At 40.0% G+C, this 24,443-nt stretch overlaps 1 protein-coding gene and 1 pseudogene across 1 annotated transcript in view; one reads left to right on the top strand and one right to left on the bottom strand.

The window, feature by feature from the left end:
• Nucleotides 1-24,443, bottom strand: part of LOC143658465 (uncharacterized) — a 76,928-nt gene that overhangs the window by 14,203 nt on the left and 38,282 nt on the right. Inside the window, 2 exon segments of the mRNA XM_077130493.1 lie at nt 9,611-9,724; nt 13,949-14,012. Of these exon segments, the coding sequence (XP_076986608.1) occupies nt 9,611-9,724; nt 13,949-14,012 (178 nt within the window).
• Nucleotides 20,599-23,088, top strand: LOC143659994 (dynein light chain 1, cytoplasmic pseudogene; annotated as a pseudogene).

The raw sequence follows: 24,443 nt of genomic DNA, 5'->3' as shown, positions 1-24,443 counted from the left end.
TTTATTAGGCTTATACAAAACACTGTTGAAAATATGCAAGTAATAGCTACTAAGCAACTAAATGGAAAACCCAAGCATATAATGATAATGAGAAGAACTAAAATACCTGAAGAACACATTGACCTAGATAAAGAAACTGAAAACCTATACCAGAAGTGAAGTGAGAGGAGTCCAATTGTAAAAGCAAAAGGGGAGGGATTGTAAGGGATGGTGGACTTCTCGCATTCAAATAAGGAAGTATGGAAGCCCCTTTGTTTAAGTCTCAACCTCCTAACCTAGCCCACATTCCCCTCAAGTCACGTTAGTACTAGAATATGATAGGTGATTAGGATATGAAGCTTACTTGATTGGTCCCTTCCAAATAAGGGCAGTCTGATAAGCTAATGAAGGATTGAAATACCCTAATCTGTGACTGGTCAAAAACTAAATGAATAATCATGATAATAAGGTATAGAAAACTCATTTTTTTCTTTTGCATGAGGAAGAAGAAAGGAATGTCAATAATGCATTAATATTTTAAAATTTTAACTTATGTGTGAAACTATAGCAAAAAATGCTTATTTGATACAAAATTTATATTTCAACTAGTGCATTTCCTAATATAACTTATGTGGACAGCTTAATCGAACACCATAAGTACATGGAAGCTTGGGTAGGGCATAAGATTTTGTAGGTTTATCCAGAGTGATACCTCAATAAATCACAGAAGGATTTGAACAGCGAATAAAAAAGTACTTGCAAGGACCCCTTGGGGGAATGGTAAGTAAGGGGGAAAATTCAACTTCCCGAAGTGGAGAATTCTTGATATTCTCACAAGCAGTGGGGACAACCAAAGCAATAGGCTGAGCCCCCAATCTTGGGGGTTGTTAGTATGAAACTTAACCCCACAAAGGATAGGCTAAGCCTACTTAAAATTAGGCCTAAAGTCACTCCCAAGAGAACCTCTTTTGTTGCTGACTCTCTCTCAGCCAACACAACAAGCAAACTCACTGCCCTCCCCATCTCTACATGGGATATGACTTCCAGGGGTGTGGCCCTTCCTGACAACGTGGCATACCAAAAAAAGAAAAGCGGTATAATGATGTTGGCTGGCTGTTCTTAGATATGCTGGAAGGAGTTATGAAAGAAAGGGAGAGATGAAGGCTTCACATCTGCAACTCAAATGCCGTATGAAAGACGTAAAAGTTTTCATGTGTGCTCTGAAAGAAAATCTTATTTCCTGTGGTCACAGACTTGAGATCTCTGAAAACCAGACCCAGAGTCTTACTGCATGACAAGCTAATTTACAACTTAAACTAAATTCTCAACCTTGCAGGGTGTCTGCTAGTAAAGTAAGGACATTGATTGGAAAAGAATGGGATTCCGAAGATTGGGATGGGAATGTAGGGGTTAATAATGATGGCAGTGGGGACACTGAAACCCTGGATTGTGCTAAGTCTGTGCTAGATAAAACTGTAATGGTCTACCCTGGGGAAACAGCACCCCCACCACCAACCTGCTCCTAGAAAACAGCCTCCTAATCTCCATCATACCTTGAGGAACCAGTTTTCCAACTTCCAGTCTGCCCTGAAGAGTCCCCCATCCAACCTCTACCTAAATAGATTAACCCCTTCAGTACCTGCTAAACTTGTAATCACCTCCCCTGAGGAAACAGCCCTCACTCCTCTGATGAAACAGTGTTTCATCAGATGAAACTGCAACAGAAAGCCCTGAATGTGCTTGAAGGACACTTCTAATTCTTTTCATGACCCACCCCACCAACCCTCTTTTCTTCAAGACCTGTAACTAATAAGTTTCAACATGCCATGAAAGGTGACGTACAAAGTGTAGCACGTAAGGAGGGACACTATACTCCAAACTTTTCCAGTTTATACAGACAGTTCAGGGGAATATGTGCAGGAATGGATATTAAGGGTGTGGGATAATGGTGGAAGGAATATAAAGTTGGACAAGGCTGAATTTATTGATATGGTACCATTACACAGAGATCCTGCATTCAATGTTGTAGCACAAATAGTTAGGAAGGGTGCTAACGGTTTCTCTGGGTGGTTGGCTGAAACATGGATCAAAAGGTGGCCCACATTACCAGAGGTCAAAACGCCAGAACTGTCCTGGTATAATGTAGATGAGGGGATCCAAAGGCTCAGAGAGATTGGAATGTTAGAGTGAATTTATCATGGAAGACCAGCTCAAACACCCCAGGATTGTCCAGAGAACACACACCTTTTACCAGGACTTTGAGGAATAAATTTGTGAGACTAGCTCCATCATCCCTGTAGATCACTGTAGTCAGATATCGCTGTGGGAATTTCTATCACTAACCTGGAATCCTTAAACACAACAGGAATGATCAGAGCCCAAGTTGGTAGAAGCAATGTGGCAATAATTGCCATAAACAAGGTGGGTGTGGCCACCATAATGGACAGCAATCTCAAAGCAGCAGTCAAAATAATCTGACTTGCAGAGACTTATGGCACTGGCTAGTAGATTAAGGGGTACCTAGGAATAAAACAGGTGGGAAGTCTACTAAATATTTATTTAATCTGTATAAGCAGAAAAGTCGTAGGTCAAGTGAACAAGTCTAACTTGAATTTCAAAAACAGAGAGACACGCCTCTTAATCAAGCCCAAGACTTGTAACAGTTTACAGACCCAGAGCTCTTGAACGAGGGGAAGGCCAGGTAACAGTCCTTGAAGACTGTTACACTGCCCAAAATTTATACTGTTAATCTTCCTCCCAGTCTTCCCAAAAGAGATCTACAGCCTTTTACCAAGGTACCTGTGCATTAGGGAAACGGAAATGATCAGCTATTTCATGGTTTACTAGACACTAGTTCAGAAGTGACATTAATTTCAGGAAAATCAAAATGTCACTCTGGTTCACCAGTCAGAATAGGGGCTTTTGGAGGTAGGTGAGTAAGTTTTAGCTCAAGTCCATCTCACGGTGTGTACAGTAGGTCCCTGGACCCATTCTGTGGTTATTTATCCAGTTCTGGCATGCATAATTCAAAGAGAAATACTAAGCAACTGGCAGAATCCCCACATTGACTCCTTGACTCATGAAGTGAGGGCTATTATAGTAGGAAAGGCCAAATGGAAGCCACTAAAACAGCCCTGACCTAGGAAAATAGCCATTCAGAAGCAATACTGGATTCCTGGAAGGATTACAGAGATCAGTGTTAATTTTAAGGACTTGAAGAATGCAGGGGTGGTGATTCCCACCACATTCCCATTCAACTCTCCTATTTGGCCTGTGCAGAAAGCAGATGGATCTGGAAGGATGACAAGAGATTATCGTAAACTTAACCAGGTGGTGACTCCAACTGTAGTTGCTGTTCCAGATGTGATATCACTGCTTGAGCAAATCAACTCATCCTCTGGTACCTGGTATGTAGCTATTGATCTGGCAAATGCTCTTTGTCCAATAGCTGTTAGTAAGGACCACCAGAAAATTTGCTTTCATCTGGCAAGGCCAGTAGTGTATCTTCACTGTCCTACCTCAGGGGTATATCAGCTCTCCAACCCTATGTCATCCCTCCCATAAGACATTACACTGATCAACTATATTGACAATAGCATACTGATTGGACCTGGTGAGGAAGAAGTAGCAACTGATCTAGATTTATCAGTAAGGTATTTGCATGTTACAGGATGGGAGATAAATCCAACAAAATACAGGGGCCTTCCATCTCAGTGAAATTTCTAGTTGTCCAGTGGTGTGGGGCATGTCAAGATATATACATATATAGAGAGAGAGAGTTTTTTTTTTTTAAGATATCACTTCTAAGGTAAAGGATAAGTCGTTGCATCTGGCCTTCCCACAACCAAAAAGAGGCACAAAACCTAGTTGGCCTCTTTGGATTTGGGAGACAATATACTCCTCATTTGGGTGTGTTACTCTGGCCCATTTACCAAGTGACTTGAAAAGCTGCTAGTTTTGAATGGGCACAGGAATAAGAGGAGGCTCTGTGACAGGTCTAGGCTGCTGTGCAAGCTGCTCTGACTCTTGGGCCATATGATCCAGCAGATTCAATGGTGTTGGAAGTGTCAGTGACAAATAGAGATGCTGTCTGGAGCCTCTGTTAGGCCCCAGTAGGAGAATCACCATGCAGGACCTTAGGATTTTGGAGCAAAGCCTTCCTATCTTCTACAGATAACTACTCTCCTTTTGGGAAACAGCTTTTGGCCTGCTAAAGGGCCTTAGTAGAGACTGAATGCTTAACTATGGACCACCAAGTTACCATGAGTCTGAAGTTGCCTATCATGAGCTGGGTGTCATCTGACCTCCCTAGCCATAAAGTTGAGCATGCACAGCAGCACTCCATCGTAAAACGGAAATGACTGACCAAGTAGAATTCATCCCAGGTATGCAAGGATGGTTCAACATAAGAAAATCAATTAATGTAATATACCATATCAACAAATCAAAGCAGAAAAACCACATGATCATCTCGATGCAGAAAAGGCATTTGACAACATTCAACATCTTTTCTTGTTGAAAACACTTCAAAGGATAGGAACAGAAGGGAACTTCCTCAATAATAAAGGGAATATATGAAAAGTCCACAGTTAACATCATCCTCAATGGGGAAAAACTGAAAACTTGTCCCCTAAGATCAGGAACAAGACAAGTATGTCCACTATCACCATTGTTATTCAACATCGTGTTGGAAGTTCTAGCCAAAGTAATTAGACAAGAAAAAGAAATATAAGGCATCAAAATTGGAAAGGAAGAAGTAAAACTTTCACTGTTTGCAGATGATATGATACTATATGTTGAAAACCCTGAAAAATCCACAGCAAAACCACTAGAGCTAATAAATGAGTATAGCAAAGTGGCAGGTTATAAGATCACCACTCAAAAATCTGTAGTGTTTCTAAACACTAGTAAAGAACAATCTGAGGGGGAAATCAAGAAAAAACAATTGCAACCAAAAGAATAAAATATTTAGGGAATAAACTTAACTAAAGATACAAAAGACATATACAAAGAAAACTACAAGAAATTGCCAAAAGAAATTACAGAAGACCTAAATAAATGGAAGGGCATACCATGTTCATGGATTGGAAGACTAAATCTAGTTAAGATGTCAATTCTACCTAAATTGATTCACAGATTCAATGCAATACCAATTAAAATACCAAAAACTTACTTTTAAGAAATAGAAAAATCAATAACCAAATTTATCTGGAGGGGCAAGGTGCCCCAAATAGCTAAAAATATCCTGAGAAAGAAAAATAAGTTGGAGGCCTCATGCTACCTGACTTTAAGGCATATTATGAAGCTACAGTGGTCAAAACAGCATGGTACTGGCATAAAGATAGATATACTGGCCAACGGAATCAAACAGAGTGTTCAGATATAGACCCTCTCATCTATGGACAATTGATCTTTGTAAGGCAGTCAAATCAACTCATCTGGGACAGAACAGTCTCTTCAATAAATGGTGCCTAGAGAACTGGATATCCATATGCAAAAGAATGAAAAAGGATCCATATCTCACACCCTATACAAAAATTAACTCAAAATGGATCAAAGACATAAACATTAGATCTAAGACCATAAAACTGTCAGAAGAAAGTGTAGGGAGATATCTTATAAATCTTATAACAGGAGGCAGTTTCCTAGACCTTACACCCAAGACACAAGCACTGAAGAAAGAAATAAATGGGAACTCCTCAAAATTAAACACTTTTCTGCATCAAAGCCTTCATCAAGAAAGTAAAAAGACAGCCTACAAAATGGGAGACAATATTTGGAAACGATATATCAGATAAAGGTCTAGTATCCAGAATATATAAAGAGATTGTTCAACTCAAGACAGACAATACAATTACAAAATGGGCAAAAGACTTGAACAGACACTTCTCAGAAGAGGAAATACAAATGGCCTGTTCTAGTTTGCTAGCTGCCGGAATGCAATATACCAGTGAGTTTGCTTGTTGTGTTGGCTGGACTGAGGCCACATCTGAGCAACAAAAAAGTTCTCTTGGGGGTGACTCTTAGGCCTAATTTTAAGTAGGCTTGACCTATCCTTTGTGGGGTTAAGTTTCATATGAACAGACCCCAAGATTAGGGGCTCAGCCTATTGCTTTGGTTGTCTGAACTGCTTGTGAGAACATCAAGAATTCAACTTGGGGAAGTTGAATTTTCCCCCTTTCTCACCATTCCCCAAAGGGGACTTTGCAAATACTTTTTTATTCGCTGCTCAAATCACTCTGGGATTTATTGGGGCATCACTCTGGACAAACCAACAAAATCTCATGCCCTACTCAAGGTTCCATGTACTTATGGTGTTCGATTAAGCTGTCTACATAAGTTATATTAGGAAATGTACTAGTCAAAGGGATGGACTATGATAGTTAGGTTCATGTGTCAAATTGGCCAGGGGATAGTGCCCAGTTGTCTGCCCAAGCAAGCATTGGCCTAACTGTTAACTGTGAGGACATTTTGTGGACTTAAATCATCAGTAAGTTGATTGCATCTTTGGCTGATTACATCTAAGATCAACTAAGGGGAGCGTCTTCCACAAGGAGAGAATCCAATCAATTCTATTTAATCCAATTAGTTGAAGGTATTGCTTTTTTTTTTACATGGGTAGGCTCCAGGAAGCAAACCTGGGTCTCCAGCACAGCAGGCAAGAACTCTACCACCGAGCCACTGTTGCCCACTCTTTCTTTTCTTTTCTTTTTTTTGAAGACTTTTATTTGGAGGTGGCCACTTCAGTCAGAGGAGAGAATTTTTCTCTGTATTTTAACCAGCCATCTTCTCCTGGAGAATTCATCAAAAACTTCATTGGAGTCACCAGTTTTCAGCCTTCCCTATGGAATTTGGACTCATGCAGTTTCTCAGTTGTGTGAGATCCTTTTATAAAATCTCATATTTACAGATACCTCCTGTTAGTTCTGTTTCCCTACTAATACAATCACTGAATATATTAACAGACTACAACATATTCACTTTTTTAGCTCCATACATCTTTTCATTATTATGCTCCAGAGCTTCTTAAAGTTTGGCACAATGGTAAATGCTAAAACCCTGCAAATCACATACCTGACAAAGGCCTAGAGTCTAGAATAACAACTCTCAAAATGCAACATTAAAAAAAACAAGAGTGGGGAGAAATTCAACTTCCTCAAGTTGAATTCCTGATATTCTCACAAGCAGTGTAGACAACCAAAGCTATAGGCTGAGCCCCCAGTCTTGGGGGTTGTTCATATGAAACTTAACCCCACAAAGGATATGTCAAGTCTACTTAAAATTTAGGCCTAAGAATCACCCCCAAGAGAGCCTCTTTTGTTGCTCAGATGTGGCCTCTCTCTCCAGACAACATGACGAGCAGTCTCACCACCCTCCCCTTCTCTGCGTGGGACGTGACTCCCAGGGGTGTGGACCTTCCTGGCAACGTGGGACAGAGATCCTGGAATGAGCTGAGACTCAGCATCAAGGGACTGAGAAAAACCCTAGAATGAGCTGAGAATTAACATCAAGGGATTGAGAGAACCTTCTCGACCAAAGGGGTAAGAGTGAAATGAGACTAAGTGTCAATGGCTGAGAGATTCCAAACAGAATTGAGAGGTTATCCTGGCGGTTATTCTTATGCATTAAGTAGATATCACCTTGTTGATCAAGATGTAGCAGAGAGGCTGGAGGGAACTGCCTGAAAATGTGGAGCTGTGTTCCAGTAGCCATGTTTCTTGATGATGACTGAACAATGATATAGCTTTCACAATGAGACTCTTTGAATGTGAAAATCTTTGTGTCTGATGCTCCTTTTAGCTACTATATCAACAGAAGAGTAGAACATATGGAAAAAAAATAAATAATAGGGGGAACAAATGTTAAAATAAATTTAGTTTGAAATGCTAGTGGTAAATGAAAGCGAGGGGTAAGGGGTATGGTATGTATAATCTTTTTTTTCTCTGTTATCGTTTTATTTCTTTTTCTGTTGTCTTTTTATTTCTTTTTATAAATCGATGCAGATGTTCTAAGAAATGATGAATATGCAACTATGTGATGATATTAAGAATTACTGATTGTATATATAGAATGGAATGATATCTTAATGTTTTGTTTGTTAATTTTTAATTAATAAAAAAAGTTTAAAAAAAAGCATTCCAATTAGAATATAGGCAGAGGCATAAACAGATATTTTACTGAACAGGATATACAGATGAGAAATAAGCATATGGAAAGAGATTCTTCAATATCATTAGCCGTTAGAGAAATGCAAATTAAAATATTAATGTGCTACCATTACACACACCTATCAGAATGGCTGAAATAAAAAATAGTGACACCACCAAGTGCTGGTGAGGATGTGGTGAAATTGGGTCATTCATGCATTGCTGGTGAGAGTGTAAAATAGCAGAGCCACTGTGGAAAACAGTTTTTCAGCTTATTATCAAACTAAATATGTGATTACCACACAAATGAGATCAGAATGGATCAAGTTACCAGAAATTGAGACTGGGGGGATATGGTCATAAAAGGGCAGCACAAGGGATCTGTCTGACAATTTGGAACTGTTCTGTTATCTTGCCTGCAATGGGGAAGCGAACATATATATGTGATATAATGTATGGAACTAAATACACACCCAAACACACAAAAGTGAATGCATATACAACTGGTGATATCTGAATAAGATGAGGGGATTATATCAATGTCAATTTCCTGGTTGTTTTATATTTTATACATATATTTTAGTTTTCCTAGATGTAGGAAAATGGGTGAATGGTACATAGGATCTCTGTATAATTTCTTACAACTGTATGCGAATCTACAAAGATTTCCAAATAAAATGTTTAATTTAAAGAAGAAAGAACTGCCCCTTTATAAACTCAACCTGCCCAACGAAGAACAACTAAGGTAGGCAATACTGAGACTAGTAATGGAATGTTATATACAGAGCTGATATGACCCAGCAAATTCCACTCCTAGGTTCCGAGGTACATCTCCAAAAGAAATGAAAATGTATGGCCACACAAAAACTTACACACGAATGTGATAACAGCCAAAAAGAGTAAACAACCTTATGTCCAACAAATGCAGAATGCATAAAAAAATGTGGCATATCCATACCCTGGAATATTATTCCTTGGTAAAAAAGGAATGCAATTCTGATACATGATACAACGGATGAACCTTGAAAACATTACGCTAAGTTAAAGAAGCCAGTAACAAAAGACTACATATTCTATGATTCCACTTATATGAAATGTTGCAGAATAGGCAAATCTATAGAGACAACAAGTAGATTAGTGGTTGCCAAGGGACGGGGAAGGAAGGAATGTGCAGTAACTGCTAATGGGTATGTAGTTCTTTTTGGGGTGACAAAAATGTTATAAAATCAGATTATGGTGATGGTTACACAATTCTGTAAATACACTAAAATCCACTGAATTGTACACTTTAAATAGGTGACCTTCAGGGTACACAAATCACATCAATAAACCTCTTTAAAAAAAGAATTTGTGGGAAATGTTTCAAATTTTACCTGTTCTCAGGCATTATCTATTTTATTCAAATTCTACACAGCGTGGAGCATTCTGAAATACACTATTCTGTAAAGCTCTATGTGTATCTGTTCTGAACCAGCATCCCTTACCTTTATAGGTGTCTTTGGTCCTTTCTGCAGGTGGATCTTCCAGTGCCTCCAGACTCCAAGACAAATCCCCTCTGTCCAGAAGTGAGATCAGGGCAAGCTTGCAAACTGGATATCCTGAAAATGGGGAAGAAAATGGGACTGAAGATGGAGTCTCACAGTAGTGTTCCCAAGGCACCAGGTGGCCCGCATCTGCAGGGTTGCCGCGTCCTCTTTTTCCTCCCTGGTTTGACATGGTTCTCTGGAAGGAAGGGCGGTGGCAAGGCCTTCAACGCCCCAAAAGAGGACGAGGCATAAAATGGTGTAATAGAAAAATACTGGGATTAACTAATTGTGTGTTCCTTGTTGCTGGTTGTGCTCCAAGCATTATATCAAAACACCCCCATTAAGCAAGTCATGCTGCAGATGCAGCAGGCAGAAGTGCTTTTAGAACAAGTCACAGAAAAGTACCCCATAGAGAGTAAACACTTACAATTAAAAAACCCTGCATTGAGCCATCCTAGAAATTTACTCCCCTACCACGGCACCGGTCCATTGCTATGAAACAATAAAAAATCTAAGTAGACAATGTAACCTTTTAATCAAAACAAGCTAACCTTTAACCAGATTAAAATAGGTCTTGACATATTGCCTCACCTGTAAAATAATAGGAAAAGAAAGTCTAAACTCAGAAAACTGCAAACACAATGTCTGCGGTTTAAGCCAATATCTTGCTACTATTGAAATCTTGTGTAAATGTTCCTAAGAAAATCAAAACGTGTACTTTCACTTTGCTTCCCTGAACCTGTAACTTTACCTAAAATGTAAGCCATGACACAACCATAATCCTGTGATACCTGTTTTCTTGCCAAGAATAAGGGTATAAAATCAGTTAAGCAAAAATAAATCTAAGCAACTCTTCTCAGAGAAAAATTCTCTAAGCTGTCTCTTGATGTTCTTCTCGCGCCGACGACCCTCCACACCTTCAAGCCCGTTCCCTCTGCTGCGGCTGGACCGCGGCACAGGGTCAAGACAGGAAAACCCAAACAGCTCAGTGAAAAAAAGACTCATCAAAGGGGGCTGGAGTAAGGGGAAGCCCAAGGAGATTTTGATCAAGAGGAAACAGAATTTTTGTGATCTCTTCCTTAAAAGTTACTTAAAGAACATTAGTTAATCCTATGAGTCATATGCAAACCTGGGGAAGGAGTAATGGACGTCTTCCTCAGACCACTAGAAGGGTTGAAGCCAAGAACTTCAACAGAAGGTACTTCTTTTGCACTATACCCTCCACAGAACCTATTATACTGGCAAGTGCTGTCATCAGAGAAGAGCCAAACCTACATTAGACTCAAACTAGCCTCAGACTTCTCTCTCCCTACCCAACGTCATCTGGGGCTGAGGGATTAGGAATATCTGTCCCTGGAAGTAAGTGGAAGGTTATTACATTTATGCCACAATCCACCCCTACCCATGTCCTATAAGTCTGAGTCCCAAAGGCAAAGTAGCCTTACCCAGGGAAGTCAAGTTCCCATAATTCATCAGCATCACTTCCCTGTACAGAGCCCTCTGGAGCAAGGTCAGCCCACTCTGTCCAGGTGAAGTGCACAGCCACATCCTCAAAGGTCACCACCTCCTAAAACAAAGGTTCCTGCTGCCCCAGAGCCAATCCCCTGGCTCAGGGCCAATGTAAGGTAGAAAGGACAGTAGGAGGGCTTGGAGCATGGTCCTGTGAGGGGTGGGAAATGAAGAAAGGGTAAAAGGACATGGACAAGAATGCTAGTTGAATGACTGCATCTACAACCATAAAATCTGAAACTTCTCTCACTAACAGAGGAGCTTCTTCTCCTTGTACATGAGATTTACTACTACTAAAGGAAGTATATCATTATAGAAAAGCTGGAACACAGAAGTCTTTCATGAATTTCCCTTCTTGAGAAAAACCTTTTCATTTTTGCAATCTTTTCAGACATTTCAGTCTTTTAGACTTTCTACTTATGGACAGGGAGGGAATCAGCCTCTGACTGCCCTTCTCACTGATAACATCCCCTCCAGTGCCCGTCCCCACCTCACGAAGTGAGTACCCAGCCCATCCATCCTGCCCCTGGCACTCACAGAGCCCTGAAATGTTCCCATATCTACCTGATCTACCCCAACTGTCATGCTCACCTACCGAGAAGAGTCATAGTTTGTCCAAATGGGTCTCCTTCCCCTGAGCCCTCAGCTGATTCTTGAAGCCTCTTAGGCCATTTACCCTGCTCAAAAAAAGGGGGACTATACTGGTTCTTCTCACACATTTCCAGCAGAGAAGAACTTGTGCTGTCTAAGATAGCCCATTCAGCTCTAGAGTCTTCCTAGGAGAAGAAGCTTTCTGATTCTAATTGTTTCTAGATAGCTCTTTTGGTTGCTTCACCATAAGCTTTAAGATAACTTGTCCTGTGCCAACCAAATGTCCCTGCCAGCCCCACCTCTATCTTCCCAGACAGTACCATGATGTAGTCACTGTCATCAACTTGGCCATTGATATCAACCTTGTACCTTCCCTATGCAGCGATAATCCTCCCATCTCTTCACTCCAAGCTCTTATGTGGTCTGTACTAGTCACAGTACTGCCTCAGACTCCTTGGTGACCTTCACACCAATTATCTTTCTAACACACCCAAGCTACCATTCAATACTGAACTTATCTCCCTCCCTAAATTGGCTCCTCCTCCTAATTCTTATGAACTGCTCAGCACAGGGAGAAACAAATGTAAGTGCTCAAATATGATGCTGGCTGTTATTTGTGTTCTCTGTCTCAGTTAGCAGCACCATTTTCAGCCTAATCTCTTATGCCAGAAACTTGAAAATCATTCTTAACTAGTCCCCTAGTCACTGCTCTCTTCTGACAACAGTCAGTAATCAAATCCTGCCAATTTTATCTCCTAGATATTTCTTGAATCTGAATGCTACTCACTATTGTCAATTGTCACCTACTTCAAGTCCTCAGCAACTGTCACATGGACCCCTGCAATAGTCCCTAACTTGAAGCTCATTCTGCAAGTTCACTTTTTGTCAAACACAGAATATCTTTATAAAATGCCAACCCTGACTCTGTCAACTCCCTTTGTTAAAACACTTGAATGGATCACCACACAACTAACAAGCTTAATCCAAGGGCCTAGCCTGAGCTCTACAGTAACAAGCTGGGAAACTCTTCTGAAAATATACTAGAAGAGAGTTGATAAAATCAGAAAAACTGTACAAAAGAGGAGACAAATGCATGCTGAGGCAGGAACAAATGACTTGGATTAAATGGGCAAGGTCAACAGGGAGAATAAAGTGTCAACAATGGCTCAGAAATCTAAAAACAGAATGACCAGAGTGATGATCTGGAGATACCAGCAATTGGTAGGAGATACAGAAAGGTGTGCAAGGTACAAAGATGACAATGAAGTTCATCTCTTATGCATAGAGATTAGACTAACAGGTGACATGATATTAAGGGTGGGAGCTCAAAGACTGTGGACAATCTGGAACTGGTACTTGGGATACAATCATCTATGCTAAAAGGCTAGATCGAGAAGCTGCAGAAAAAGACAATCAAGCAGCACTAGCAACTCGTCAGTGTGCAAAGTTGAAAGGCATTTGGCAAAATCTTTCCCCTTAGTTTGGGAATGAATGACATTGTTCCCATATTATTATTAAGTCAGTTGAGGTACAAAGAGGTTATGTGACTGGCTCAAGTCTGATGGGAAATCTAATGTAAATTAATCTAACTTAATCTAAATTAAACATCCTACCACCTAATGCTATTTTTCATATCGCAGGATGTTGTTTCCCTCAGATATCAGTGCTAATTCTCAAGAAAGACATCTATGTGCCCTTCCTTGATCCATACTTTCCCTCATTGATCCTGGACCCCCAATTTATGCCTTCTTTTTGGAGGAACAGAGGTACAGACTCCTTTTTCTTGTCTTCCTGCTGTCCCTCTGCCTCTAAATCCCTGATCCCCAACAACCTGGTGACCCTGCTGATCCTGAACTCTCCCAGCATATACTGGGTAACTGACAGCACCAGCCTGAGTCCCTCAAACTCACAAATCCCTCTGCTGGGGGAGCTACTGACTCAGCAGATTCCTCAGAGTGCAGGAGACTAGACTTCTCCTTCCAGGTCACTCTCTTCTCTCTCCATCCAGGGCTTCATTGGTCCTGGAGTATATAGAGGCTCAGCCCCTCCCCATTAGTCTCTTTTCCCACATCCAGTCCCAGTTCAGGGAGTCAACAAGGGTTTTCCCACTGCTTTGGCTCTAAGACCAGCCAGAATCATGCCCCATTCCTTCAAATCACATTTCTCTAAGGCTAACCTGAAGAGCCCACAGCTCACCTTGTACTGGGCTGTCGGGGGCATGGCTGCCATCTCCTGGGCTCCCTCTCAGGAAGGGCAGGGGCTGAGGGAAGAAGCAAAGAGAATCTAATCAAAGGTTTTCCTTAACCTGTTAACTTGTATTAACTACTAATAACAACAGCTAACAGTCACCAAAGGCTTATATTGTGCAAGCCTCAGAGATTAGCATTGTATTGATATAAATTATAATACCAGGAGATATGTAATACTGTTGTCCTCATTTTACCAAAACAAGGATAAAGATTTATGAAATTTAAAGAATTACCTTAGGTCACAAGATCTGCATTCATAATCACTAGGTAATACTTTCTCTCCTGAGTTAAACAATATGGTACAGCAAAAATATATACAAATTAAAACCAAACAAAGTAAAAAACAAGGAATAAACTATACAAGGAGCACACCAAACCTATTTTAAGAAAATTATAAAATATTGCTGAGAAGCATAAATACATGAAAAGGCAAAACATGCTCCTGGGTGCAAACAGTCAATAATAAATTTTTAAATGTCAATTTTCCTTCACTTATCTACAAATTTAATAATAACTAATTTTTATTCAGAGCTTATACATGCTCAGAACCAGCTAAATGTTTTATACACATCTCATTTAGTCCTCACATTTCTGTAAATGAGATTTAGGTATTGCTTCTCTCTCTCTCTCTCTCTCTCTCTCTCTCTCTCTCTCTCTCTCTCTCTCTCTCTCTCTCTATCAAAAGACAAATAAACAGAAACTAAGAGATTAAGATACTCTATGAAACTCACATAAAGAACAGGTGATCAAAGTTGGATTTTAAAGCAAGTTTCCAGACTCCAAAGGTCATGCTTTTAACAACTAATCAATATTGCTTTCAACCAAATTATGAGCAGAATTTCTTTAGAAACCTGATAAAGTCATTGTAAAGTTGATGTGATAGAATAGTTGAGAATAACCATGGAAATTTAAATAAAAAAGGAAAACAGGAAAGCTAAAACTTACAATAGAAGATGTTAAATGTATAACAAATAAAGCAGACTGGTACAAAAACAAAGAGAACAATGAACTGAAAAGTATAACAAATAAAGGAGACATACAAAAACAAAGAGAACAACGAACTGAATTTAAATTTGGGAAAGGGACTAAAGTATTCAGTATAATGTAAAGATGGTGTGCTGGCTTGAAAGGATTTATGTACCCTAGAAAAGCCATTTTTAATCCTAATCAGTTTTGTGAGAGCAACGGTTTCTTCTAATCTCTATTCTAATCTCTAATCTGGATGGAAATTTGATTAGGTTATCTCCATGGAGAGGTGACTCAATCAATTGTGGGTATTAAACTTCATTAAATGGAGATTCCCCCTTCTATGTGGGAATTGATTAGTTTACTGGAATCCTATAAAAGAGGCGCCATTTTGGAGAGAGTTCCCTTTTGAGAACAAGGTGAGAGCAGCAGAATCATACAGCAGGATAAGAGAACCAGAGTCCACCAGCCAGCAACCTTTGGAGATGAAGAGGGAAAACACCTCTTAAGGAGCCTCATGAAACAAGACTCCTGGAGAGAAAGCTAGCAGATGCCGCCATGTTCGCCATGTGCCCTTCCAGCTGAGAGAGGAACACTGAACATCATCAGCCTTCTTGAGCCAAATTATCTTTTCCTGGATGCCTTAGATTGGACATTTCTATAGACTTGTTTTAATTTGGACAATTTCACAGCCTTAGAACTGTAAACTAGCAACTTATTTAAATTCCCCTTTTTAGAAGCCATTCTGTTTCTGGTATATTGCATTCCGGCAGTTAGCAAACTAGAGCAGATGGCCTTCCAAATCAGTAGCAAATCAATGAATGATAGCAGGCCAACTGGCTAACTATTTGAGGACAAAATAAATAATTGGGTTCTTTATCTCCTATCATCACTTAAATTAATTACAAATGCACTCAAATTTTGTTTGTGTAAAACAAAAGAATTAAAGGAACATAAAAATGAATAATTCCATCCTGAAGTGTGATAATTGGATAGACAGAAAATACACAATATAATCCTTTAGCTAAAAATGTTTAGTATAGTCTTCAGCAGCTAGAAAAATGTTTACAACTCAAGCGGCCTTGAGTTATTTTAAGCCTAAAAGCTGTTGCTGAAATAGCTTGCTGTGAATTTAATCTTGAAACTTTATTCTTTTCTCCTTTTATGTTACAGTAATAAAATCCTCGCTTGCTTGCTTGCAGGAATGAAATATCGTATGAACTAACATCAGCAACTTCTCCCTTAGAAGGACAAGATCAAAAGCCCAGTCAACAAAAAAGAACGGCCTACAAGATAACAGGGTGCTAACCAAACAACTTCTCCTCTAGTATTTTTCCTTCCTTTCTTTCTTGTTACTTTTTTTTTTTCTGCTGCTTTCTTCTGAATCCTGACTATTTCTTTGTCTGTTTGGAGTTTAAAAAAAAAGTCCAAACCACCCTTCTCACTTCAAACTGGTCTTAGAATTTTTTCCCTCTAGTTCTTTGTCGATGCATCGTCAATAAACTCACCTTCTTACCAAAGCAAAGAGACTTGTTCCTCTGTTTTATGCAGGATCAGGCAGGCCTGACTGTTTAGGACTGTGTGTCTTTGCATGGTAACAGGTGGAAAGATACCTAGCAAGAACAGTTTCAACACAGTAGAGACAAATGATAAATAATAAAGAGGAAACTCTTAGAATGATAACTTAAATTACTTTTAAGCTTTTGATTTTAAAAATCAAGGAAAATCCAAAGGCAGTGGATTCTCTGCAGTATGCACTCAAATGACCAATTTCTAAGACACTGGTGTTTCAAAGAGAGAAAAGAATTTATTGCTAGACGTGAAGCAGGAGAGCAGATGAGCCAAAAAAAATCTGTCTCCAGAGTGTCCAAGATTTTCATGGATTCTAAGAAGGGGAGATGGCATCATTACAATTTCAGTAGCAAGTGTAAGCAGAAAGGGAGAAAGACAGTTATCTCAATACTAGGTGTACGCAGAAACAATTTACAAATGTAAAGGAGTAAAACTGTGCTAGAACCACTTAATGTTATGGTGGGTTTTGAGCTGTGATTCAAGTTCCTCCATAAGCATTTGGATGAATGCCCTTACCAGTTTCTAAAATTAAAAAAGGGAGGCACTCAGCTGCCACTGCCCAGACAGGCCCCCTCTCACTCATGAGCCTCACTCGACTCCCTCTACAACCATGATTCCTCTATAACCATATGGCTGAGAGTGAGAAATTCGATAAGTCGAAACTGAAGAGACAAAAGAGAAAAATCCACTACCTTCCAAAGAAGTGATCAAACAGGAGAAGCAAGCAGGTGGATCGTAATGAGGCATGTACCGCCAATATGCACTGTACATTCCACAAGCACTGCCTTCTTATTTTACTTCTTTTAGCCATTAACTTTGTAAGATGCAAAGAGGTTGGATCAAGTTCAAATGACTGTGCTGCCCCTTTTCACATCAAGGAATGGAAAACTACTGACAAGAAAGGCCCGCCTGCCTCTTCTATCTGCCTGTCTGGCCCGCAGGATAGGAAAAGAGCTTGCATGCAGGTGAAAGAAGAAGCTGGGTGGACGACAGTGACTCTAGAGTAAAAGCAAAGCTGGTTCAAGATAACCTATGAGCTGTAAAAGGCAGTTTAATCAGAGTCCCTTTTTTGTTGTTGTTCAAATTATTTTAATTATTAGAATGCACATTTTTTAAAACCTGAAAATGAGAAAAAGGAAGTACCAGCTTTTACAATCACAAAGGTACAAGATAAGGCCTTTACAGTCATTATCAGAGATCAGGGCAGTGGATCACAGTTTAGAGATACAAGTATATCCTCTCTGTCTGCTCTCATTAACCAGAAAGAAAAAGAATATTTATATAATGATTCAGCAAGTCATAATTATTCATTAAATCCTAATTCCTTGGTTACAAAACTGGGAAACCACACATACAGCATGCAAAAAAACAGGTAATATCCTAAATCCTTACAAAATCAATAAGCAAAAAATGAACACTCCAGTAGAAAAGTCATGAATAGGCAACTCACTTATAAATGGCCAAGAAACAAATGAAAAGATTTATATTGTTCTAGTACATAAAAGATGGTAAATTAAAACAATAAAATATAAGTTTCTGTGCATCAAATTGGGGCATTTTTTTGAAAAATGCTAATTCTTCATGCTGGAGAAGTGTAAAGAACCATACATTTTTATTATCTCCTGGTGGGAGTAAAAATCGTTACATCTTTTCCTGAGGACAAATCCCACTTAAGAATGTTATTATTGACACCTTTAAATATAAAATGCCCTGTTCAGAAGATTGTGTATGATTTGCTTCCATTCAAAAAACTATTACTAGTGGTTACCTCTGGAGTGTGGGAATCAGTGAACTAGAAAGCAAGTTTTTTTTTTTTTTTTAGCCATACAGTCCTGGGAAATTTTTTTCTTACCATGTGTATGTAGTACTGTTTAAATTTAAGTAGTTAAATTTTAAAATCAACTTTTATAAATTCCAAGTCAGGGGATTTATCTGAGATGTGCCCAAAGATTTCTGCTCAGAAACATTTACTGCAGAGTTATTTCTAATACAAAAAATTATACAGCCAGAGACCCGGGTTCAATTCCCGGTGCCTGCCCATGCAGAAAACACACACACACACACACACACACACACACACACACACACAAACTCTTAACTATCCAACAATTTGGTACAATGAGAAAAAATCAGATAGCTATTAAAAATCATTTTGGGAAATACTATTACCAGACAAAGGCGGTGGACTCTTTCGCTTTTTCCAGAGGTAGCCCTTTGGTAGTTTTCTGCTGCCTTAGGGAAATTCTAACTTCCAGGTTTCTAATGTCCATCTTTGTTTATAGTAATTACAAAACTAAGGTTTTGAATTTTGCCATCCAGAGAGTTTTCTCTCTCTCTCTTTTTTTTTTTACTTCAGAAGTACCAACTCGGGTGGGCCACAGTGCCTCAGTAGGCAAGAATGCTTGCCTGCCATGCCAGAGGACCCAGGTTCGATTTCCGGTGCCTGCCCATGTTAAAAAAAAAAAAAAAAAACAGTACCAACTCATGTAAAATTCATAAAACCACTTATTCATTTCTTACGCAGTTCTAACAGAGCTTTTCTTAAAAGGAATTTCTCATGCCATTGGAGGTATGAGAGTATACATTGAACAGGCAGATCCAAAAAGAAACTTGGTTACACAAGAAATAGAAACACAGAAACACTTTTGAGAGGGAAAAATAAAAGATTGGATATAGTATCTCATCCAATTTTTACCTTTTTGCAGAACAATTTTAACTGCAATATCTCTAATTTTAACTGTAATGGAAGTATTTTCATTTTAAATCATTCTGAGGCCAGATTATGTTATAGAAATAAACCCTTTTTTATGGACTCATACCTAAAATCTTTTCAATTTTCAATACAACCCAACTGTTCCTTTTTTTAAAGAATTTCTATAATCAGTTACCAACTGGTCAAAGAATATTTGACCAATACACATGCAGAAACATACCAACTAACAAATATAAATAGACACTTAACACTTATATTATATTTAAGTAATACACCAATTAACTAGACTGAACACACCAACTAACAAACAGGCATTAAACACTTAATACACCGATTAACAATTAAACAAGCATTAAACTGTTACTATACCTAGATAACACACAGGCTCCTGCTTAATCAGACCTACTTAATTTCATTAAACACTAATTAATTTATTGGATTAGGTCAGGGCTTCAAACCCCGTATAGCATGGTACCCAGAAAACAGAAAGATGTAGAGGTCAGAACAAAGGAATCTTTCCGGAAGGCAGGTCCAGGGGGACTTACCTGCCCAAGTAACTCCTCGATCCACTTTTACTCCTTGTTGGCCCACTCACCCAGCTGGATGTCCAGACATGGAACTGAAAACAGTTTCTCTCTTTGAAGCTTTTAAAGGCACCAAAAGTCTCTAGAGTGCTGGCAGAACAAGAGAACCCTAGTTGCCGAGACTTTAGACTAAATTCAATCCAGGAGCTGCAAAAGGCTGTTACCTGGCCTACCTGCTCTGCTGGGGCTCCAGAGCTTCAGGCATCTGTCCCATCCAAGGGTCACCAAATTCTTTTGCCTGATGCATTTAGTAACCAATTCCTGAGATATAGGGATTCCAAAGAGGAAAAAAAAATTATTACTAGGAGTTTAGTAGGACAGCAGCTGGCCTGCCGGTCCAATATCTATCTCCCCAAACAGCAGTAATCCTGATAGTTTTATTAGAGAAAACGATGGGCAGGGTTTAGGATAATGAGCACAGTGGGCCCAGATGATGTAATTAGAGGTGATCTAATTATTGAGCATGCACAGATTGATTATATGCTTAGCCACAGAACATATGTAAGAAAATGGCAGCCTTAATATGATGATGGGCATGATGTTTTAGCATTAAAGGGAGGTATAGGTGACTTGTAGGTTAAAGTCTAAGTACTGCACATGACAGGTAGACCCACTTTGGTTAGATCCACTTTCGTTTATCAGATAACTTTGGACGTGGGGTGGGTCAGTTCTGGACTGACCCAAGACCCTCCATTAATAAACATTAGGGGCTGTCTTTGATGATTACGAGACTTTGAAGTTGAACTGGATAAATTAGTACAAATGAAGGTTAGTGTGGTAGTTAGATTCAGTTGTCAACTTGGTCAGGTGAAGGCACCTAGTTTTGTTGCTGCGAACATAAGCCAACTGTACGTGAACCTCATCTGTTGCTAAATAAATTTGCAGTCAGCTAGGAGGCATGCCTGCTGCAGTGAATGACGTTTGACTTAATTGGCTGGTGCTTAAATGAGAGAGCACAACGTAGCACAGCCCAAGCAGCTCAGCATACTCCATCTAGGCACTTGCCGCTTAGCCCAGGCCTTTGGAGATGCAGAAAGGAATCACCCCAGGGAAAGTCAATTGGAACTCAAAGGCCTGGAGAGAAGGCCAGCAGAGATCATCCTGTGCCTTCTGATTTAAGAAAGAACCTCAGTGGAAAGTTAGCTGCCTTTCCTCTGAAGAACTAACAAAATAAATCCCCTTTTATTAAAAGTCAATCAAATGCAAATCAAGCTAATCAATGCAAAACCGTGGTGTGTTGCATTCAGGCAGCTAGCAAACTAGAACATTTAGTTACAAGGTTTTTACAATCACAGGGCACAAGATAAAGGCTATGCAATCATTATCAGAGATCAAGGCACCTGGATTACAATTTAGAGATTTCAGGTATTTCCCTCTGTCTAATCCAATATACCAGAAAGCAAAAAGGGATATCTATATCATGATTCAGTAATCAAAATCATCCCTTATCTGGAAGCTACTCTTATGCAAGTTTCAGCTTGATATTGCTAGTCACCATGGTTCGCCAAACCATAATCAAAACTATTCCTGACAACCCTAAACAACATCTAAAGCTCTATCCGAGATTCTACCAGAGTGTCATGTACTACGATGACTTTCCAGAAAACTACAACTTCCAGATGGGTTCCTAGGCCAGATAAATCCTGAAACCCAGAGGGGCCACCCTCTCCAGAACATCAGCTAGTTCCATCCCCCTATTCCATAGTATCAACAGCCCTTTCCAACATGAAAAAGCTGAAATGAGCATAGTCCAAATACCCCTAAAAATTGGGAGAATGATCAAAGGAGAAGGAGGAGTTAGAAAAGATAGGATTTAACAACTGAATACAACTGCTGAATCATTACATCGATATGTTTTTAGTCTTCAGTGTCTTAGAGCAGCTAGAAGGAAAAACCTAAAATTGTAGAACTGTAACCCATACTAGACCCTGAAATATGTTCTATGATTACTTGTTACAATGTACTTTGAAATGTATTTTTTGTATATATATTTCACAATGAAAAACTAAAAATCATCCCTTAAATCCTAATTTCTCAGTTACAGTGAACGATCTGCTCTCCTACCAAGTGCTTAGAAACAAACTTTTTCTCTCTTCAAAACCCTGGGGTCTAAGGAATGGGTTATTGAGCACATTAGGTAAAAGAATCCACTGCCTTTGTCTGGTAGGAATACTTCACAAAATGGGAAAATATTCAAATGCAGTAAATGAAAAAATAATTGTAAAACTACATACATTACAAATTTCAATTAGGTCAGAATTATATTTGTGTACTTGGGGGAATATAAAGCAAAAATTCACCAGGATGGTGGTTTCATTTATTTTTTTCTTTGTGCTATTTTGGTATTTCCAAAATTTTATTAGGAGAAATATATTACTACTTTCTAAATCAGAATAAAGGTCATAGGGCAAGTATTAAAATAAAATTTGGGTCCCAACTCAGGATCCTAGCACCTGCTATCTCCCCTGCTTCTGACAGCCTTCTCCCAATCTGTCCCTTTAACTAGTTAATTTCTTTTCACCATTCAGATCTCAATTTCAAAGAAATATTCTGGAGGATCTGAATTAAGTCAGTTCCACTGGGCATGTATTCTCTTTCCTTTTAACAGGTATTTCACATTGTAATGACAAATTTGTTTTTTCATGCAACAAATATTTATCGAGGCATTCTCTGATAGGCAACGTGGTTAACACTAGGCATTCAAACACTAAAAGAAAAAAAAATCTTGTTCTCGTGTACCATGCATTCAAATAACTGTAAGATTACAACTTTAAGTACTAGGAGAGGTATACGGTGGTCTGACAAACGCATCAAGAGATAAATTGGAGAAGCGGTCTGAAAAACCCATAAGGAAATAAACTGGAGATGTTCCACGTTTTGTGCAGCAACCGCAGCTCTGGCCAGGACTAAACCGTGCTACCCCTCCCCCAGGAGACCTTTGCAGTAGGCCAACCCTGCTCCTCCGCGACTGAAAGGCCATGATAAAAAATGCGGACATGGGGGAGATGCATCAGGACTCAGCAGAGTGTGCTCTTCAGGTGCTGGAAAAATTTAACATAGGAAGGACATTGCAGCCCATATCAAGGACTTTGACAGGAAGTACCTGTCCCCACCTGGCATTGCACTGCGGGGAGGAACTTTGGTAGTTATGAGACACATGAAACCAAGTACTTCATCTCCTGCCTGGGCCAAGTGGCCTTTCTTCTGTTCAAAAGTTTGGTTAAAGCATGGACTGTGTCACTCAGCCAGTGATCCACCCACAAACAAAGACTGCAGCCTAAACTCTAAATGCCAGAGACTGAAATCCTCAATCTTGCTAAGGGAACACCTTGATCTCTGAACCTTTATTGTGTCGTTTTATGCAGGGCATTCTCTGTACTAGCCTGTTATGGTTATAAAACAACTAGGAAAAAAGGGGGGGTAGGGGGTATGTTGTACCAAAGAAACCAGGGTGAACTGCCTTAGTTAAGGAAGACTTAAGAAAAGTAACTAGGCGAAAGAGTGCACCTTTACCGAAGGAACCCTATGTTCTAGAAGTAAACAGCCAAAGACGCTGTAGCAGAGCCAAGGGGACGCGGTAGCAAGACGAAGGTGAAGAAGCAGGATGCCAGACCACGCAGAGTCTTGTAAACGTTAAGACTCAACGATAAGAGTTTTCTGCGTAAAAACAGTAGGGCGCCACTACAGGGTTATGAGCAGGGGGAAAAACTATGATGAGACTTAATATGTGACTTTCCCTGTGATTGAAAGACGGATGCATCTATCTCATTCACAGCAGCTTCTCCGGAACTGCATTTAGTAGGCGCTCGATAAGAGACTGAATGGTCTGTGTGGCCGTGCGAGTCATAAGGAGGGGACACTCCCTCCACTAGGCGGCCCATATTCACATTTCCATTTCCCAAAGCGGCTGTTACGGGAACGAAGGAATCCGAGGAAGACAAGACTCCACCACAAATCGCTTCTGCAATCCCAGGCACACACGCCACCGCCCCGACTCCCTCTGTGGGCTCGGCTTCCCGGCAGCCGGAGAAAACACAGAAACAGCTTCACGATTAGGTGGGAGGCAGCGCCCGACTGGGACGCGGAATTGGCGCCTTCCCCTCCCGCACTCACCTAAGGCGGTGCGCAGTGCGGCGCTCCGGAAGTGCGTCATCAGTGATTATGGCTCGCGCGGGTCTTTGGCTCTGGCTCTCTAGGACGCCCGAACGGCTCGGTGGTCCTCTTGCTTTCCCCTGGGTTGGTCCCCTCTCAGAAGGAAGTGGCTTCCTCTTAATTCCCTCTCTTGGGCCTTTCTGATCTGAAGCCTACTGTGGACCGCTCTTTAGTCTCCGGATGGGGAGGAAAAAGCGGAAGGCCAACCTGGATGCGCTGTAACACTTTGGGATTCCATTACTTTAATGCACTCAAGCTGGTTCTGCTCATGGGATCGGGTCAGATTTCAGTGTAGATTGATCCTGGTAACTGAGGTATGAAGCAGTATGAAGAATGGATTTAAGTGGGCAACAGAGCAGTTACAAGGCTATTAAAAAGGGCCCATCACGATAATTAAAATGCGAATCCAGGCAGTACTGTTTATTACTTTTTGCCATTAATCTCTCTCACAAGCT

The sequence above is a fragment of the Tamandua tetradactyla genome, chromosome 16, assembly GCF_023851605.1.
Source record: "Tamandua tetradactyla isolate mTamTet1 chromosome 16, mTamTet1.pri, whole genome shotgun sequence".
Taxonomy (NCBI): domain Eukaryota; kingdom Metazoa; phylum Chordata; class Mammalia; order Pilosa; family Myrmecophagidae; genus Tamandua; species Tamandua tetradactyla.
Note: the sequence above shows the minus strand (reverse complement) of the source record. Positions and strands in the feature narration are given on the sequence as shown.